General features: G+C 46.3%; 1 protein-coding gene and 1 long non-coding RNA gene across 2 annotated transcripts in view; both read right to left on the minus strand.

The window, feature by feature from the left end:
- Positions 1-881: 881 nt before the first annotated feature.
- On the minus strand, positions 882-7800 carry LOC309860787. Its single transcript, XR_014309639.1, has 3 exons — positions 6956-7800; positions 3342-3495; positions 882-1421 (listed from the first exon to the last, which is right to left on the minus strand). It is a non-coding gene; the product is annotated as an uncharacterized lncRNA (long non-coding RNA).
- A 1987-nt stretch (positions 7801-9787) lies between these two features.
- Positions 9788-21023, minus strand: part of MRPS6 (mitochondrial ribosomal protein S6) — a 66124-nt gene continuing 54888 nt past the window's right edge. Inside the window, exon 3 of the mRNA XM_082723233.1 lies at positions 9788-10060. Coding sequence (XP_082579359.1) covers positions 9871-10060 — 190 coding nt within the window. The 3' untranslated portion in view covers positions 9788-9870. The remainder of the gene's footprint in view (positions 10061-21023) is intronic.

Genomic DNA, 21023 nt, shown 5'->3' on the forward strand with positions numbered 1-21023 from the left:
GACAACAGGAGCCAGCAAGGAAATGGCGAAAAGAAAATCTTTATACACGGTTCATGGGAATTGGTCCAACCACGAAGGAAAACAACATGGAGATTGCTCAAAAAAATAAAAATAGATCTACTATACAATCCTGCAATTCCAAGAATGATCCCAGTTGCACAGTCAAAAAATGGAATAGACTGAGCAAAATGGAGATTGGGTTGCTGAGGGTGAGGAATGACCCAGAAATCCCAGCCTTCTTGTGGTGACTCTCACAATGAGAATGAAGGGCCTCACTGTATTAGTCCCGAAGTTCTCGAGGGAGATAGCAGAGCCTGATTCTGTGTGTGTGTGACAGGTGTGCATGTGTAGTGAACGTCAAGTGGGGGAAAGCAAAAATGAAAGGGGCTATCTCCAGAAGCACACAGAATCTGGGCCCCCCTCTTCACTCCTGACAGTGGCAGGGTGAGACCAGAGTGGTGGTCTTAGACCTTCACGAACCACGCTTGTATAGAAAGCATTGCCTTCCTGTTTCCTCAGGTTAGAAAAAGATGACAATCCAGGAAGGAAATTAGCAACGTATATATAGAGACAATTAATGGGAAAAAAAGCCCAAATGACCATCACCACAAAAATAAACTCACGCCTGGGGGCCCTGGGTGGCTCAGTCGGTTGGGCATCTGCCTTCAGCTCAGGTTAGGATCCCAGGGTCCTGGGGTGGAGTCCTGTATCAGGTTTCCTGCTCAGCGGGACATCTGCTTCTCCCTCTCCCTCTACCCCTCCTCCCAGCTCATGTCCTGTCTCTCTCTCACACAAATAAAATCTTTTTAAAAAAGATAAGCTCATGCCTATTAATAATAGAGAAAATACAAGTTTAAATAAGAGGTAGCTCTTGACACTCATTAGACTGGCAAAGTTTGTTCTTTTAATTTTTTAACATAATACCACATACTGGAGGTGTTTGAAACAGGAAACCTCAAATCTTGCCGTTGGGTATGTAAGTAGGTATGATGACTTTGAGAGAAATCTGACAGTAACCAATAAAAGTGAAAATGAAAATACCCAATGAGCCAGCAATTCAATGTTTAGTGAAATACCCATATACCCCAGGAGTAATCTGCCAGTGGCCAGAGTGATGGAGTCACATGCAGCATCTTATGGGACAAGGGGATCCACGATCTAGATCCAGATCTCAAAACAATAGTGTTTAATGGAAATAAAAATGGTGCTGAAGAGCTGCAGCTTCCATACCATGAATCCATTTAGTTTGTTGAAGTCCACGAAGCGGTATTATAAATTGTTAACTCCATATATATGTAGCGGGACGTACATATAAATGGGACAAATGATGCACACTGACTTCAGAATGATGGTCACCTCTTGGAAGAAGAGATACATGAAAGGATTTCAACCATATCTAACATTTTATTTCTTTAAGAGATCTGAAATAGAGCAAAAATACAGTATCAGTTCAAGCTAAGTGGTAAGTTCCTCACATCTGTTCTAGTATCTTCTGTACTTTTATGTATGTTTAAATATTTTTTTTTTAAAGGAGAATGTTTCTATGCATGTTTTAAGAAAGCAAGCAGAGTATGAAGAGTGCTGTCAGGTGAGCACAATCACTGTTAGGGCATCACATTCGCCCAGAATAGAGACGGAACCCAAAACCATTTCATTATGATTAGGAGGGATGAGGGATTAATTTCCTTAATATTTGCCTGAACCACATTAAATATCTTATGCCATATTATTATATTTTGATCTGGTAAGAGGTATATGGAAGAAAAATAAGCCTTCAAAGCACTAGTTAAAACTATTAACTATCAAATCAGTACCTTTAAAAATTTCTTGTGATTTTGCCTTGTGACCAAACGTTTGCTCTTGTTTTAAAGGTAATTAAAATGTATTGGATTTGGAGAATGCTGTGAAAATCACTAAGCTATCATGGAGCCGTGCCATGCTAGACTACTTCCCGAATTACCCCTTTCCATGGCCTTAACTAAACCCCATAGGAATCTGCTCGCTCCTAAAGCTGGGATGTAAATGGAGTGTTGTGTCCAGGCTCTTGTCTTCTTACAGTCTTGGCTCTTTCTGGCCACATCACCAAACCCCTCTGCTGAGATACTTTCTAAAAGAAGGGTTCATGTAGACAGAAAGCTCTCTAGTGGACGGGACTGTGGAGAATGAAAATATGGCGGACGAGAAGGGGAGGCAGGATGGCAGAAGACAGCCAGTCAAGCAAAGTCAAGAATGATGCTGGGAATAAAAGTGCTTTATTGCAGATAAAAGAGAATTATAGAAATATGCCAAAGGAGTCCTCAGCAGAAAAACAAAGGATGAACCCCAGGGTCTCATTACTGGAGAGACTGTGTCCTATAAAGGTGGGGCTGCAAACACTCTAGGGAATACGGACCCACTGCTCCTAGGAGAAACGCAGGGCTGGGTTCCTGCAAGCCTCTGATCACCTCTAGGACGCCCCATCAACATGCAGTCTTGCTTCATGCGTGTTTCTTTTTAAAGATACCTATTATATATTGATTTGTTAACACCGAACAAGGCTGACAGCACGGTAACTCGTGCCTCAACGAAACTAATCTAACACTCATATTTTCTCCTTAAGGCACATCACAGCCTTCTCGTGCTTAGGAACACCAGACAGCCCTTCAGTGCTATGCTTGGGCCATTTTAAACACTGGGACCACCAACGAAGAGCACACAGAGGCAAACAACATGACACTAGACAATATGATGGCACACATGACAATAGATCGCAAAACAAACAAACAAACAAAATACTTGTTCTTGATAGGAGAGCTGAAACAAGGCAGACGTCACCTTATACAAGCCCAGCTGGGAAAGGACTCCACGGAGGCTCACGTGTTTGCCTCCCCACCCAGGAATGACTGTGAAAATACCATATTGATTCGGGGGGCTTACAAATGAGTTTTTGCAAGTAGGCAATTTAGAAATACAGAATCTTTGAATAATGGGAACTGACAGATAACAGAGCCAGACATCTAACAAAAGAAGAGCAGGGGTGTCTGGGGGACTCAGTCGGTTAAGTGTCTGCCTTCAGCTCAGGTCATGAGCTCGGGGTCCTGGGATGGAGCCCCAAGTTGGGCTCCCTGTTCTGGGGGGAGCCTGCTTCTCCCTCTCCCTCTGCCTCCTCCCCTTGTGCCTGTATGCTCTCTCTCAAATAAATAAAATCTTTAAAACAAAACTAAACAAAACCAAAAAAACCAGCAGTTTCTAGTACTCCATAAAGAGGTACTTACATTTGGGGATTCCTTTGGACAAAGAACGTTCCATTCAAGTCATTTAGCTCAATAGGAGCTTTATGGAAACAATGGTCTCCCACTTACTGGGAATGGAGAGCTCCAGTCCATTTTGCATATTCCGTGCTTCTGCCATTGTCCGCTCAACAATGCATCCTTATCTTTTCCAGTCACAATGGAATCATCTCGGGCAAATCTTCATCCGATTTCCTTCCCCAGAGGAGGCACAGCTCAGCTTGTTCTGGGGGGAAAGGGTGCCGATAGAACACGCAGACGCCAATTTGGCAGCACTAGACGTCACCAGCAATAACCCCGAAGTCCCCAGCACTGTGGAGACACGGTCTGGTTTCAGGCATCTTTTGCTGATTGCCCTGCTGGGTTTGGGGGATCTGGGAAGGCGCAAGGTTATTTAGGAACTGCTGCTGTCACTATACTTAGGGGTTGACTTTTGGGGATCGTGGTGCGCCGCTCCAAAAACAAGACTTAGCCACTATCCGGGGAATTCTTGGCCACCACACTGTGACTTCCTCCTGTGGAATCACAGAGTGCCTTGGGCCAGTATTTGGTTTTAACTCCATGTGCCTTAACACTGGGTTTCCAGAGTAAAAAGTATGTTGGCAATTCGAGCCCAGCAAATGCTTGCGCTGGCCTCCGGGGTCCCTTTGCTGTTTTCTCATGATCAGGTACGGCACCTGCTCTGTTTAGAGTAACAGCCCCACGAAACTCACTGGCAGGCCATGGAAACAACAGCTAGACTAAAAGAAGTGTGCAAAGAATAAGCCTCTGAGAAAGAATTTTAACCCCTCCCTGTCTCCCTGCCAGGTTCCCAAATCACTGATAACCCGTCAGTAAACCAAGTAGTGGGACCTGATCTAGGGCCTTGTAGGCTTGGAAGGCTCTTTAAATCCCGCTGGTTCACTGGCCACATTTTCCATTGGAAGGCCGATGCCCCAGCCTGAGGAAGAGCCGAGCAAGACCCTGTGGCTGGAGGACGGCAACGCAGGGCCACTGAGCAGGTCTCCGACCCAGAGTTCTAGGTCCGTCACACCACATTCTTTTCTAGGTGACCAAGGATCCCATAAATTGCTCTGCGAACTTCCCACCACCGACACCATCCTGGCCTGCTCCCAGGAACAGAAGACAGGGCACTCGAGGTCAACCTCAGGTGAATCACCTCCCCCGCCCCCCCCCGAGCCCTCCCAACGAGAAGTGGGCACAGCCCAGACCACAAAAAGGAGCGTGAGTTCTACTTTCAAGATGCTTCCACACGCAGCATTTCCGAGCACACCCGGTTCAGCCAGGGGTCACTGGGCACGCACTGTCTGGGCAGCCCACTGTCCGTCGGCTGGTGGGCATCTGGAAACGGCATTCAACCACCCCCCTTTCCTGTCCTTCTCCACGGTGAATTCGTATCATCCTTTCTTTCTGACAAATACGCAGGCCGGGTAGAGAGTTGGTCCGTCAGGATGCCAGGTGCTCCGAAAACCCACGGCATGGCTTCGCCGCCTCTCATCGCCTGCCACCCACGCTCCCACACACGTTCCCATGCCTGTTCACACACTCTCTCTGCTGGAAAACTCCCCCCACCCTGTTCCAAGTGCTCACGAATCCAGTTCTGTTTCCACAACACTTCGTTTGAATCCTAATTATTATTTCTATCATAGCCTGTTTTCAGATAGCGGAGTATTTCCACCTCCCCTATCTACGAGGGCCCCAAGGTCAGGGTCACTGCCCATTCATCTTTGCATCCTGCCCCAGGGCACCACTTGCCATGTGTGTGCTTTATAAACATACCCCTGGAGTATGGAGGGGAAAAAAAAAAGCTCTGCGGGAAATTACAGGGCAGAGGAAAATACGTGCGGAAAGAGGCCTGGTCTCCAGGGTCCGCGAACATTTTTATTCTGTCATTCTCATGACTTCTCTTTGAAGACCTGAGATTAAAAACACTCCCAGGAAGTCCCAGATACGCGCTCTCTCCTCCTTCCATGATAAAGCCCAGGTCCTCGGACCAGGTGCGCGATAGGAAGGGCCCAGGCAGGACCTTCCTTGGAAGCAGCTCCTGGGAGAACGGCCTACGAGGAGCCCACCCAAGGAAGGATGCTGAGCCCAAAATGGGCTTTCAAATCGTCAATCCAGCTCCTCCCTTTATAGCCTTGGACAAGCCGCTTATTTTCTCTAAGCCGCAGGTGCCCCATCTGCAGAATGGGTATAATACGGCGTTGTAAAGAAAGTAAAGGAATACTGTTCACATCGAGCTCTTGCTGAAAGTATCCGCCAGCGGTGTTGGGGCAGACAATGACCTTCCTGGACTCAACCAGAAGGAGGGGGCCCGGCTCATGCTTTCAATCCTTCCTCGATCAAGAGTTTCACCTCCATCGACACACATGTGGTCTTTCAGCAAAGACCCTGAGAGGCTCACCTGGGCCTCCTGGGCCTTTCCTTATTGACATTCCCTGGTACGGGACGTAGGCATCTCCCATTCAGACGCCTGCTGAATGCTTCCATGACTTAGCGTCTCCAAGAAGCAGCCTCCGAGACACACCTGAGACTGGCTTCTCGGGGCCACGACTTCCATCGCACTCTCCACCTCCCCTCTTGAGCCCACCCCATGCGAGCAACAAAGCACTTCCAGAAGCTCGCTCCTGTCCACAGTGAGCCACAAGTAGTCAAGGTAACAAATCCGAGGAAGAAGTGTCTTTTCGAGGAAAGGAGCCCAAAGGGAATGCTCTGGAATCCTTGCTTCACCCTTGGCACCTGGCCCCCTGGGCTCAGTGCACTTGGGCAGACTCTGACTCTCCGGCTTTAGCCCTGGGGGGTCTTGTCTCCCAGTTCTGCCCGGATTCTTCGCCAGGGCCCCACCCCTCTCTCCAGCTCCGGCTTTCAGGGCCCCCGCGTGCGCAGGGCAGGCTCACCCTCCAGGCTTCAGCTCACTGGCACTTCCTCTGCAGGACTCCCCTCCCTGGGCACCACAAGCACTTTCCTGCCTTCTCCCTTACTAGCCCATGAGACAGGGGCTCGCTCTGTTTCCAGCACCTCACCCCAAGACGCCCGCTGCAGGCGCTGACCAGCAGAACGGTGCTGCAGGCCACTGGCAGCCAGGAAGGAGCCGAAACTCTGGCCTCTGACAGCAAATACGCAGCCTGAAAAAGACCTCCACACCTGCCCTGATCCAAGACCAGCTGTTGTGCAAGGGGGGGTAGGCCGGGTGGGGGGGGGGGACGCAACTAAGTGGCTGAGGATCCAGCTGTGAATCAGCAGCTCAGAGGGAGGGACCGTGGCTTCGCTTTGTAGCTTCCAAGGCAGGCAAGCGGCACACTGCAAGACTGCCCTACTTAGCCAGCCTCCTTCCTAGCGCTCCCTAAACTGTGCCACAGGATGCTGAACGCCAGCATGACCTGGAATGCTCAAGAACATCCATCGACTTCCCAGGGACTAGCAAGTGCAGGAAGAGAACGTGCCAGCACCACACTCGGGCCTTGAGGACGCCTGCTCCTAGCTGAGAGGTAAGAACTCGCCCCGGACATCCAGGGGCCTTGTGCAGCCTGAGAGGACAAGGACAAGCTCACCGTTACTGTAGGGAAAAGACCAGGGTCCCCACTTCAGGATCCCAGCTGTCATTTGGCAGTTGCGGGGTCAAGGCCAAATCACTCTGTTTCCTCATCTGAACACGAGGGATGACACAGTGCTTCCTCACAAGGTACCTGAAAGGGCTAGAGAAGGTCCTGGAAACATGTGCGGCACAGGACACGGCACGCAGACAGCACAAACGCAGCCTTAAGGAGATGGGAAACGTACCTCAGGTAGCGCCTGAGTCCAAGTGCACTGGACCCGGCCGGGACAAGTTCACTCTCCCAGGCCCTGGCCGCAAGCCCACGCTTTCAGGAAATTCCTAATGAAGCCGGAAATAGCCTATTTTCCCAGATAACCTCCACTTCATCCCTTTTATTTCCAGCCTACAGTTTTTAATGACCCTCTTTACCGAACGACTGCTCTTCAAAGAGAGTTTATTTTATAGTATTTTGCCTCTGGAGGAAGTTGAACCCCCGTGCTCTCTGGGCTCTTAAGAAAAAGAATGCAATCGGGCCATCTGCACTAACGTGGATGGCCCCGGGGATATGGGGCAAAGTGAAGCAACTCAGACAGAGAAAGACAATTACCGTGCGATGTCCCATCTCTGTGTAATCTAGAAAGCAAAACAAAACAGAAACAGACTCATAAACACAGAGACCAAAGCGGTGGTTGTCAGACAGGAGGAGGAGGATGGGCACGGGACAGGCAATGTAGGAGATGAAATACAACCCCGTGTCTGCACTCGGTCGGTCACGGCAATGTCACGGTGCTGCGGAGGGAAGAGAGTCACTCACTAACACTGCGAGAACCGAGGATGGTGACAGCGGGTAACTAGACCTATCAGAGTGATCATTCTGTACATTTGTAATGTACAAAAATATCAGAACCCTCTGCTGTATGCCGGAAACTAATGTTACATTACAGGTCAGTTATATGACAATTAAAAACAAACAAAAAAGAATTCAGGAGCGTGACAAGGCAGAGATGGGCAGCTCGACAGAGGGAGGAAGCCCGAGGTTAGTCAGGAGCCGGGCTCCTCCCGGTGCTTGGGGCCCCGGTCTCGCACATCTGTGTCTCAGTCTTGTCGTGGTTTAAAAGAGGCAGAGACCAAACCAGATCTCTGGGCCCCTCCCTGCTCTAACATGATCTAACTGTATGAATTACCGTAACTGGAGGTTCTGCTTAACAGTCGGCAGCTGCCCCAACGATGTGTGTAGCAGCTCTGTCACTGGGCTGCCGAGGGACACCCTGGGCGCAGCACCTCTTCTGGAAGGCGGAAAGGCTCGTCAACTTCTTCCATTTCACCGGCTCGGAGGAGCCCGAAGAGGGGATGCCACTGACCGTGCCAGGAGAAAGCCTCCTCCTTACATGCCTCAGAAGCCATCTGGCTGCCAGAGAGGCTGGGTCCTCAGCCTGGGGCAGAGCCCACAGGTGGACATCTTTTAAAGGAGAATTTTTTTTTAAGGCCGGTAGCACTTACAGATTCTAAGACTGCTGTGTAAATCAAGGCTCACAGAACAGATTATCTGGAACTGACCAGGAATGAAATTTCAGTCAGTTTCTCGATCAGTTCTCTGGCAGGCCGAGGGAAGAGCTCGCCAGCCGCAGTCTCTTCTATTAACTCTCCAAGCTCTTCAAACCCGACCCAGAGCGATGCAGTCCCCTGAAAAGTCAGGATGCAGGTGGATGCTGGCTTCTCTTCCCTGCAGCTTTGGGGAGCAGAGCACACCCTGTCTCCGGCTTAGGTATTACACCAAGGTTACCAGAAAATACGGAATACCCAGGTCCATTTGAATTTCAAATAAACACATCGTTTTTTGCTCTATGTTCCATGCAATATTTGGAGCATGCCTCGTTGTTTATCTGAAATTCCAATTTAACTGGGCACCCTGCATTTCTATTTGCTAAATATGGTAACCTTAATTACACCCATTTCAAGCAAAGACTAGTTGGTTCTTAGTCTCCGAAGTATAACAACATCCCCAAACCAACCTCTCCCCCTGCCAAAACAACAACAACAAAAAACCCCTCAAAACAAAACTTGTCTTTTTACTTCCAGGACATGTTTTTAAAAAGTACGTCCATAAGTATCTAATAAAAAAAAAAAAAAAAAAAAAAAGGAGATGTACCTTCTTGTAAGTTTCCCTATTTAAGAGCTCAGGCTGCCTCTGGCCACAGGTTCTGGCACCAGCAGAACTGGCTTCCAACCCGTCAGGGCAGGGGCAGGGAGTAGGGGAAGTAAGAGCAGGAATCAAAGGTGGCTACTTTCTCAAAGAAGCCCACTGGGGCAGAGGGACAGGGGAGGAGGCAGGTGCTGGGGCAGGAGAATGAGAGGAAGTGGCTCCAGTGCTCTGGCCACCGAACATCTGTGTCCCTCCACAGGGACCACCATCCACCCGGTGACAAGTTAACTGTGAGATGCAAGAGAAAGTTACTGCTCTTACAAAAGGCCTCATAGTTGGGAGAGAGACATGTCCCTGCCCCCCACCCCAGCGACCAGACTTCTCCCCGGTCTCTGCACCTGGGCTGGGCGCCCACGGTTAGCTTGTGGGGTGGACACGAGCTGCAGGTCTACCAGCAGTTTGCTGCTGGGGTAGGTGAAGACACAAAGCACCTCCCTGAGGTTTTTTTGAAATTATGTTTATTATTCTGGTCAAAAGTTACTCATATAATGCAGTGGTCTTAAATTTTTATTCTGTAGGGTTATACAGTCTGAACGGACTAGCTTGCAATCTGAGGCCGTTTTTATAAGCTTTGCTCTGCAAAATGGTGGCAGCATTGTGAGAGGGCAAAGCCCTCCTCGATAAAGAAATTACACTTAACGAAAGTAAATCAAGAATAGTGTCCTGCACCTCAGATGACAAAGTGGCTCTAAGCAAGCCATTCCCCCAACTTCACACTGCAAGAGCGTTCGAGAGCTAGAAATTCCTTGGAAAAATCAACTGGCACCCATGACACTCAGATAAGCATCAAGTTTGTAAATTTTTAATCCATGGCACTCAAAAGTGAGAGAATTAAATACAAAGCTAAAATGTGGTAAATCTTCTCACTTCCTCTTCTTTGTGGAATACAGTTTTTCTTCGAGTGGGACAGGGACAATCCCCTCACACTCTTTCACTTCCTGGGTCAGAGGGTGTTTTACAACATTCGGTCTAATCACATCAATGTCTCGGGACAAATGTTCCATTATGCTCTGGACAGCTGTGGCTGGTGCGTAAAAGTCCACCAAGAAATACCTGCAACAAAACAGAGGCCTGTGAGTTCCTGTGCGCTGCAGTGCAACACCCCCGCTGCTGGGTCAGTGCTTGTCCTCTACTGCTCGCCAGATAAAATCAGCTCCGTGCAAACACATGCATGCCCCCGTCGAAACAGAAACGACCAGCCGACCGGCTGAGCAGAAGTGCTTGCCCAGCTTCCCTCTTCCCTATGGCTGGTCCCCTTCCAATCCTGGGAGAATCTGAATCCGAACGAACTCCACGGTACCTGGAAGCGTGTGACATTAGAGTGCGGAGAACAGAAGGGACAGTAAGATTATGTGTCTAAGGAACAAGAGTGCTCCAGCCAACCAGGCTGAATTTCTCAAACCATTTTTGAGAAAACATTAGGTTAGTCTTCTCGTTTCCTAAAGGATTTTGCAAGTAACTTAATGCACCTGAGAGGCACAGAACCTACCAACAGCCACATTTCACAAACAAGGGAAAAGGTTCTGAAAGGCCTGGGATTGGTCTAAGACTGTCCTGCACATCCGAGAGCTGACAACAGAAGCAAAGTCACGGGAATCCTGGGTAAGGCGAAGAACCGAGCATTCCTCCACTCGCACGCAGCAGACTGATCTAGAAGGCCGTCTCATCCAGCCCACCGTTCTCACCACATGGACAACTTCATCGGCTCGGTTGGATGGTGTCAGAAAGGAAGAAACAGCCTTCCTCCCTGGCCGCGCCCGCCTCTCAATTCTAAAGTCGAAGCCTCCCTTGCACTGTTGGGTTCGAACCACAGGGCTGCGAAAGGGCAGTTTTTGGTGCTGTAGTTCAGAATTCTGCAACGTTCCAGCTGGCTGCGGGGACCTCTGACATCGCGTACTTTGCTCTAGCCGCACTCTCCTCCCCAAGCATGTTCCCTTCCTAGGTCTTTGCACTCACTGTTCCTTCTGCCGGAAATGTTCTTCGCCCGAGTTCCACAGAGCTCAGGCCTCACTTCCATCACGTCTGTGTCCGAACGGCCCTTTGTCAGAGAGGTCCTCTCTGATCACATCTCCTGAAGCAGCCCCCCTGGCCTTTCGTCCAGCCGCCTTACTCCCTCCGCCCGACTCAGTGCCTCACTGCGTCCCACGGCGCTCAGCACCACGCTGCAGGACACAGCTGTTCACTGGCTGTCTCATCCACTAACACGTAACTGCCCTAGGACGGACTCTGCTGCTCCATGCCTGCACCCTGAACAGAGGCTAACACACACCAGGTCCCCAGTAAACCCCGACAGGGGGAGTGTTAGCACGAAAGGTGGGATTCTCACAGAAAGCAGAAGAGACCAAAGTGAAAATGGACAGATTCGACAAGGGACTTAGGAGAAAGGGGATGACATTTTGTATAATTCCGTAACAAAGAGAGTTAAACATATAAAACCACTTCCCAGGTGAACATTCACACTTAGCTGAGCCTAGTGGGAAAGTTACTCAAGTAAACAATTATTACAACTGAAAGGACAGAGAACCATACACCGTGAAAAAACACTAATCCAAAGAAAGCTCGAGTGGCTACAGTAATACCAATGCAGATTGCAGATCAAAGAAAATTACCAGGGATAAAAACAGATAATATTTAATGATCAGCTCACCAAGACACAACAACCCTAAACGTGCAAGTAGCGGACAACAGAGCTTCATCATACAGGAAGTAAAAACAAACAGAACTGAAAAGAGAAATAAACAAGTCCATATAATTATGGTTGGAGACTTAATATTTCTCAGTAATCGATAAAAGCAGTATACCGAAAATCAGCCAGGATATCGAAAAAGTGGGCAGCAACATCCACCAACCAGATCTGACATTTATAAAACCCTCCAAACAAGGAGAGCAGGAGGCGCACTGTTCACTGTGGCAAACAGAACAGTTACCAAAGTCAACCATAATCTGGGCCACAAAATGAGTCTCCATAAATCAAAAGGGATTCGAATCTCACAGAAGACACTGGGGAAATCCCCAAATACTTGGAAACTACACATAAATCTAAACAGCCTACGGGTCAAAGAAAAAAAATCAAAAGGGAACGTCAACTGAATGAAAATGAAAACAACAAATCAAAGTTTGGGGAATGCCACTAAAGCAGGAAATTTATAGCACTAAACACCTATGTAAGAAAGGAAAAGCCTCAAAACTTCCACCTTAAGAAACTACAAGAAAGAACAGAGCCCCTGGGGGCTCAGTCCTTAAGCCTCTGCCTTCAGCTGAGGTCATGATCCCAAGGTCCTGGGATCTGAGCCCAGAGCCCTCCATCAGGCTCCTTGCTCAGTGGGAAGCCTGATTCTCCCTCTCCCACTCCCCCCACCCATGTTCCCTTTCTTGCTGTCTCTGTCACATAAATAAATAAAATCTTAAAAAAAAAAAAAAAAAAAGAACAAATTACAAACACAAATAAGACCAAGGCGGGGGGGGGGGGGGGAATGAAGATCAGAGCAGAAATCTCTGAAGCGGAAAACAGAAAAACAAATAGAGACCATCAATGAAACCAAACACTAGTTCACTAAAACCAGTAAAACTGATCCACCTCTAGTCAGACCAATCAGTAGAAAAGGGTAAGAGACAAATTACTAATATTCAGGAAAGACAGAGGTGAAATGGATACAAATTTTACAGATAATAAAAGAATGGAAAAGACTATTATAAACAAATTTTGCAGTAAATTTGACAACTTAAATTCCTTGAAAAATGTAAACTACCAAAACTTCTTCCAAAAAGTAGGTAACTTGAATAGCCCTGTATCTATTAAAGAAATCAAATGTGTAATTATTTTTTTATTTTTTATTTTATATTTTTAAAAGATTTTATTTATTTGTCAGAGACAGAGGGAGAGCGAGCGAGCGAGCACAGGCAGACAAAGAGGCAGGCAGAGGCAGAGGGAGAAGCAGGCTCCCTGCCGAGCAAGGAGCCCGATGTAGGACTCGATCCCAGGACCCTGGGATCATGACCTGAGCCGAAGGCAGCTGCTCCTTTCCACAGAGGCGCCTGGGTTAAGTCTCTGCCTTTGGTCATGATCCCAGGGTCCTGGGATCGAGTCCCACAGCATCATGGCATCATTGGGCTCTCTGCTCAGCAGGGAGCCTGCTTCCCTCCCTCTCTTTGCCTGCTGCTCTGACTACTTGTGCTCTCTCTCTGTCAAATAAATAAATAAAATCTTTAAAAGAAAAAACAACAACAACAACAAAAAACTTTCCATAAAGAAAACCAAAGCCCTAAATGGCTTCACCAGTGAATTCTGCCAAACGTTTGAGGAAAAACACACCAATTTTTATATAAATTGGTCCAGAAAACAGGACAACACTTCCCAATTTGTTCTATGAGGCCAGCATTACCCTGATGCCAAAATCAGACAAAGACATTACAAGAAAAGAAAAGATCTGATCAATAGCTCTCACAAACATAAATGGAAAAAAAAAGAAATTAGCAAACGGACTACTGAAATATATGCAAAGAATAATACATCATGGTCAAGCAGAGTTTATCATAGAAAACAAGACTGGTTTAACAACTGAAATCAATCCATGTAAATCACCATATTAACAAACTAAAAAAGAAAAACCTTAATATGGGTATTAAGGAGGGCACATATTATGATGAGCACTGGGTGTTATACACAACTAATGAATCACTGAACATTACATCAGAAACTAATGATGTACTATATGCTGGCTAACAGAACATAATACAAAGAAAAGAAAAACTCTATCATGTGATCATTCCAATAGAAGCCAAAAAAAAAAAAAAAAAAAAAAAAGCTTTAACAAAATTCCACATCCAATTCCTGATAAACTCTCAGCAAAGTAGGGATACAGGGGAACTTCTTCAACCTTTTGTTACAAAGGATATCTTCGCAAAACATGTAACTAACATCATACCAACTGGTCAAAGTCCTAATGCTTTTCCAAGACTGAGAATAAACAACGGTGTCTACTCTCATCATTTCTAGTCCACATTTTACTGGAGGTTTTTGCCAGTGCAATAAGGCAAGTAAAAAGTAAAGGCATCCAGATTGATAAGGAAGTAGATAAAATTATCTGTATTTACAAATGAAATGACTGTGTATATAGAAGAGCCTAAGAAATTTACAAAAAAGATCCTAGAAATAATATGTGAGTTAGCAAGGTTGCAGTCTACACAAATCAACTGCATTTCCTACATACTAGCAACAAATAATCACACCTTGAAATTAAATATGAAATACTTAAGGATAAATCTGACAAAAGGTGTGCAAGACCTGTATACTTAAAAACCATAAAACATTACTAAAAGAAATTAAAGAAAAATGACATAAATGGAGATACACCTTGTTCATGGGTAGGAAGATTCAAATTTATTTAGATGCCAGTTCTCCAAAATTGATCTATAAATTCCCAGGGATCCCAATCAAAATCCTAAGACATTTTTGTTAGAAATTGATGAACTGATTCTAAGCTACACAGGGAAATTCAAAGGACCTACAACAACCAAAACAACTTTGATATCAAGAATAAAGTTGAAGGATTAACATTACCTGATTTTAAGACTTTATAAGGAAAGTTATGGTAATCAAGGCAGTGTGATATTTGTATAAAGATACACAAACAGCTCAACAGAAGAGAGTCCAGAAATAGATCCATACATATATGCACAAAATACATACATGCACAACTGATTTTTGACAAAGGCGTAAGGGCAACTCAAAGAGAAAGAGGGCAGTCTTTTCAACAAATGGTGCTGAATAATTCCATATCTGTATGCAAAAAAAAATGAACTTTGATCCATACTTGTATCATATACAAAAATTGACTCAAACTTTAACACGGATCTAAATATAAAATATAAAGCTGTAAAACTAGAAAAAAAACACAGGAGAAAACTTTTATGACCTTCAGTTAAGCAAAGAAACTTTAGGCAGCACTAAAAGCAAAATCCATAAACAAAAATTCAATAAACTAGACTTCATCAAAACTAAACACTGTTCTCTGAAAGATACTATTAAGATAATAAAAAGACAAGCCATAGACTGGGATTTGCAAATCACATGCCCGATAAAGGACTTGCTTCTAGAATATAAAAAACTCAAAATTTACTTTAAAAATCCCCAATTTTTAAAAAATGTGCATAAAATTTGAACAGGCATTTCACCAAAGATATATTATGGCAAAGAAGCACCTGCCAAAGATGCTTAATACATTAGAGACACTCAAATTAAAACCACAAGGAGATACCTACTAGAACAGCTAAAATCAAAAAAAGACTGACCTTACTAAGTGTTAGTGAGGATACAGAGCAACTGGCATTCTCATAGGCTGCTAGTGGGAATGCAGAATGATACAATTGTTTCAGTATTTTCTTAAAAGTTCATACACTTGCTGTTGTGATCAAGCCCTTCTACTCCTAGGTATTCATCCAAGAAAATTAAAGCATTAGTCCACACAACTTGTATGTGAATGTTCACTATGGCTCTACTTAAAACCCCACACTGGAAATGACACATATATTCATCAACACGTCAACTGGGGTCACCTGGGAGGTTCAGTGGGTTAAGGCTCTCCCTTTGGCTCAGGTCATAATCTCAGGGTCCTGGGATCTAGTCCCAAATCAGGCTCTTTGCTCAGCAGGGAGCCTGCTTTCCCCACTCTCTCTGCCTGCCTCTCTGCCTACCTGTGATCTCTGTCTGTCAAATAAATAAATAAAGTCTTTAAAAGAAACCAAACACGTCAACTGATAAACTGTGCTATGTCCATACAACGGCATACTACTCAGCCATAAAAAGGAATAAGCTACCTATACAAATGAATCTCCTAATACTTTTGCTGGTGCAAAGAAACCGGTATAAAAAAGGGCACATGCTATCTGATTTTATTTCAGTAAGATTCTATGAAATATAAACTAATCTACAAGGAAAGAAAGCAGACCTCTGGTAGTTAGAGACGGGAACAAGTGGAGGGAATTGTCACAGGACACAGGACGGAACTTACAGGGTGACCAAAGTATTTATTATCTTGATTGTGGTGACTTCACAGTGATATGTGTGTGTGTCAAGCCTTATTAAAGTATACGCTTCATGTGCAGTTTATTGTGTTGTTAATTATATCTATATAAATCAAAGCTGTTGATTTAATAATGGCGCATAAAAAGCTGAATGGGCAGGACTTGGTGAATGATTTGATTTGGGTAATGGTGATGAGAAAGCAACTACAGATAACAAAGACTCCCAGATTTTCTCAAGAAAATAAATAAAAATAGCATAAACTGGGGTGCCTGGGTGGCTCAGTCGGTTAAGCATCCAACTCTCGGTTTGAGCTCAGGTCATGATCTCAGGGTCGTGGGAACAAGGGGAGTCTGCATGAGGACTCTCTCTCTCCCTCAGCCTTCTGCCCCTTCCCTGCCCACACTCCCTCTAAAATAAATAAATTAATCTTATTTTCAAAATAGTGTAGGGGTGCCTAGGTGTCTCAGCTGGCTAAGCAATTGTCTTCGGCTTAGGTCACGGTCCCAGAGACCCGGAACCGAGCCCCACGCTGGGCTCCCTGCTCAGTGGGGAGTCTGCTTCTCCCTCTGCCTCTGCCCCTCCCCCTGCTCCTTCTCGCTCTCTCTCTCAAATAAATAAAATCTTTTTTTAAAAAAATGGTATGAACTCTTCCATTATCAGGCAAACTTCTTGAGGAAGTAACTCGTAACGTTTGCTCACTGATGAGATTACCATTTGGGCTTACTCTGAAAATTATACACCAAATGGCCAAATTTTCCAAAACACAATTCCACTTGTTTATTTCTACTCCATATGAAAGGGACTAGGTTTGCAATCACCCAACTTAAGAACTGCTCATTTGTTCAACATTTAATTACTGATTACTTACCTTTAGTAAGGCTCTGCAAAAGAACCTAAAAAGTCAGTGTGATCAATCTTAAATTTCTCTTTGCCAGTCCGCAGCCCCCCATCTACCGGCCAGCCTGCAGTAACTATGGCCGCCTGGTGGCCAGGGCAGGGAACTCTCGCACTCAGCACAGCCCCGGCATTTCTTTCTTCGATTTTATTCATTTGTTCTTTCATTTCGTATTCATCAAAGCGTCCCTCCAAACTACCACCGACAAGTTATGACCTCCACCCCTGTTCACCAACATTCCCACCATAGCTGACTCTATAGCTCCTTCCTCTTCCCATGCCCTTTGTCTAGGTTCCCTAAAATAGTCTTCCTCTTTTATTACACTAAAGCCCAGCACCAACGGCCTGAGGCAGTGCACTGGTGAAATGCCACGTGTTACAACGGGGTAATATGCAGGCGAGTGCTTAGCAAGGGCCTGACATGCCCTGGACACTCAATAACCCGGGCAATCACCACTGCCAGTCCTGGGAAGTACCCGCCTCCTTCCAGAAAGTCCGCAGGGGGCTCCTGCTCTCCAGTTAAGTCTGCCCCAGCAGTCAAGTCTTCAAGTTATTTGATACCCTACCTGGGGTTCAGCAATCATTGTTTTCTCCCATTTTCCATTCAACTGTACCAGAGGCATTTTTGTGGGCTAGCGTCAGTGTCTAAACATGTTTTTAAGAGAAAGAGTGGGTGTGCAGTTGCCAACCACCACTCGACTGCCCACAAATCAAGTCTCACGCAGTCTTCCTGAACAACAATGTCCACACACGAGCACTCACCAAGTCATCCTAAGAAAGACCCCCAAAGCTTTTGGATACCATTTCGTGATAAGAGTAAAAAGACTACCCAAGGATGGAAGCTGGAGGCCAGCTACTATCAGAAACCTCTTATTTCTGGGGCGCCTGGGTGGCTCAGTGGATTAAGCCTCGGCCTTCGGCTCAGGTCACGATCCCAGGGTCCTGGGATCGAGTCCCATTTCGGGCTCGCTGCTCAGCGGGGAGCCTGCTTCTTCTCTCTCTCTCTGCCTACTTGTGATCTCTGTCTGTCAAATAAATAAATAATTAAAAATCTTGAAAAAAAGAAGAAAAACTTATTTCAGGAATTAAAAGGAAAGTGTCTTACATAGAGAGAGTTTTCTAGTTTTCAGAGTGCTTTCACATCTTTTAAACAGCTTCTGAGGAAGACGACGAACAGGAAGTAGATGCTACACTCCGTGTGGCAATTCAGAAAATGGAAGACGAGGAAATGGTGCTGCGTGCGGTTTCGGTCCAGGAGCCCTCTCCTAGCAACACTACTGCTCTAGTAGTTTTTAAAGTGGTCCTCCCACACATGGCCTCCTTTGAGTTTTATAACGATTAAGTCATTAGCTCAAGGTCACTCAGCTACTAAGTGGCAGCAGCCAGGATTCTAACAAAGCAGGTCTTTTCACTCTAGGAAAGTAGCCACACACAGCTTTGGGACCAGTGGGTTACAGAATCGCAGAATATAAGTGGCAGAGAGGACCAGAGACAATGCGGTCCAACCCGACTGTGCTTAGAAGGGAACGGGGGAACAGATCTGCTCCAGGACACAGGATAAAAAGCAGACCCGACAGTTCCCCACTCTGTCAATCACATCTCTTGGTACCTGCAGCCTCTAGAGGCTTCTCAAGGATAAGAAATCCTACCCAGAAAAAGGCCTAAACATCCTAAGATTAGGCTATAACTGGGCTTCTAGAAGATCCCTGTTACTACAAAAATGTTTCCGGCCTTTACCTTCTACGCAGTGTGCCTTCCCTCCCCCAGGCATGATACTCCCGCTAGCAACCAAACCTAAACAAGAGCAAGGCCAAAATGCAGATGGGTTTGTGCCCACAACTACAGCAGTGACAGTCATTTCATGCTTATCACCCCGCTGATCTGTGCCTAGGGCTCGTGTGGGCAAAAACTGCTTCTACTCCCATGCTCCTTTTTATACTGTGGAAATTTCCACAAAAATGAACCACCAGCAAAATAGAGAAGAGGGCAAGTAGCTTCAGAGATGGGCAGATCTTACTGTATTCACCACTCCTGGTTGAAAGCTGAAGCTCTTAGCCTCCAGCTAAGCCCCATCCAGGGCATGAAGTGGTCTCTCCCCACCATGGGGGAGCCAAGCAGAAATCGAGGACAAACTCAGTCTCCGCCTGGCTTAGTGGCCCAAGCACACAGGTCAACGGCCCATGATGGCTTTCCCATACAGAAAAGGCCATGACTGATTCCTGGGCATTGCCAATATATATACATTTATATATGTGTATATTTTGTTTTCAGGTAAGCAGACAAACTTAACTGGTCCGTGAACACCTATTACAGGCAGACCTCAAAAAGAGGCTAAAAAGGAGGTATGTATGGCCCTGACCTCCCAAAACATTTAGTCCCACTGGAGAGAGTGGTCACAGGGCTACTGTGCTGTCAGACCAGGGTCCCACTATTTATTTTGGCATCTGAAGAAAGTGAGCCTACAAACAACCTGTTTAGAGTAGTGGGTTCGGCAGTTTCTGATGCCTGCAAGGATCCCCATCCTGTGACCACACAGGTCCACAACTATTAAGTTGAAAAAAATGACCTTGAATTCCCCTGACCCCTACTCGTTACATCCTGAGGGCTACCACGGAGAAGCCATTCTGAAACCCACACGAGCGGCTGTTCAGGGAAGGGAGCAAAAGAGGAATGTCTCAGTGTCCAGGGGAATCCGAGAGCCCTCTGCCCCACCGTCAGCCTGGCCTTAAGAGGGGAGGATCAAGAGGATTCAAGAACCACAGTTAAATACCCACCTTTACTTCTACCCTAACAAAGCTAGGCAGAACCAAAACCAAGACTAAACTCACAACACATGCGGACTCTTTCTTACCTCCATCCTCACAATTTAGAGAATAGTTGAGAATTTTGACTACAATTGCATGTGCCTTGACATACCTCAATGCTGGCTTTCTGAAAAAGGAAAAAAGTTCTCCAAACAGTTTTCCATTCTCTAATCAACAATTAAATCAGTGCGTGGACAAATCATTCTGGAAAGCCCCGTTTAGCCATCTACGGTCTAATCAGATCATTCGATCGGCTGCTCCGTGGCACTGTGAAGTGGTCCTGCACAACGGGCCGCCCGGGCTGATGTCAGTATCACCCCTGCCTTAAACACAAAGCCCGGCAGTGTTTACATTGAAAGGTGTGGTTTCCCATGTGTGGTTCTAATTATAGAATCACACTTCATCTACGAGGTAGAAATCAGCTTTACCCAAGCCTCTCTTTCGCCTACAGAAAAGCACTTAACATTTACGCACACCAACTCCACCAAACTGGAAGTAGAGAGATGGCAGCTAGGGTCAAGCAGACAAAGTACAAACAGAGGTTCCATGCACTGATGCAACCCCCAGCGCAGAGTCTCATGTTCTAAAGGTAGAGGGAACGGTTTCCCAGCTAGAACCTGCCCACGTGGTGTTCGAGGTGCTAACTGACCCTCCTTTTTATTTCTTAAGACACTGAACATTCCCAGTCTCTCCGACGTGACTGAAACCCCAGGGATCGAAGAAGACCCTGAGAATGGCCCCCCAGGACAGACGGTCCAATCCCGGAAAATGACGCCGCCAAGAACGCTGCATGCACAGCACGGGCTTGCCGAGGGCGCCGCAGCTCTGCCTGGCCTTTCACTCCTCCTCTCTGGGGTCCCAGGCCCAGTCTCCCTCAGTCACCTTCTGCCTAAGCTGTCACCACCCACCCCCCTGGCTGGCCCCAGGTTGTTGAGGGAAGATATGTGTCTCCGTGCAGTGTTCCTACACTTAAAGGTCATTATTTGTTTTTTATTTCACTTTTGTCTTAACCCTGTTATTTACAAGTTTGGCGTAAAAGCGCCTGCCTGAATTTGAGTGATAGCCTTTGTTTCTGTTTCTCTCAGACACAGTCACACACTCACAGCCTCCCCTTCCCCCTAGCAGACAAGTGGAAATTTCCACTGAAGCGCTCAGTGGCTCACAGGGGGTGGGGGGTGGAGGAGGGGGATGGGAGAGATTTGACGCCATGAAGCATCTTCCAGCATCTTCCAGCCTTTCGGAGGGGAGGAAACAGATCCGTCTGAATGCCAGTTTCCAGACCGTATCAGTTAAA

This window comes from Mustela nivalis (assembly GCF_964662115.1).
Source record: "Mustela nivalis genome assembly, chromosome: 1".
In the NCBI taxonomy this organism is placed as follows: Eukaryota; Metazoa; Chordata; class Mammalia; order Carnivora; family Mustelidae; genus Mustela; species Mustela nivalis.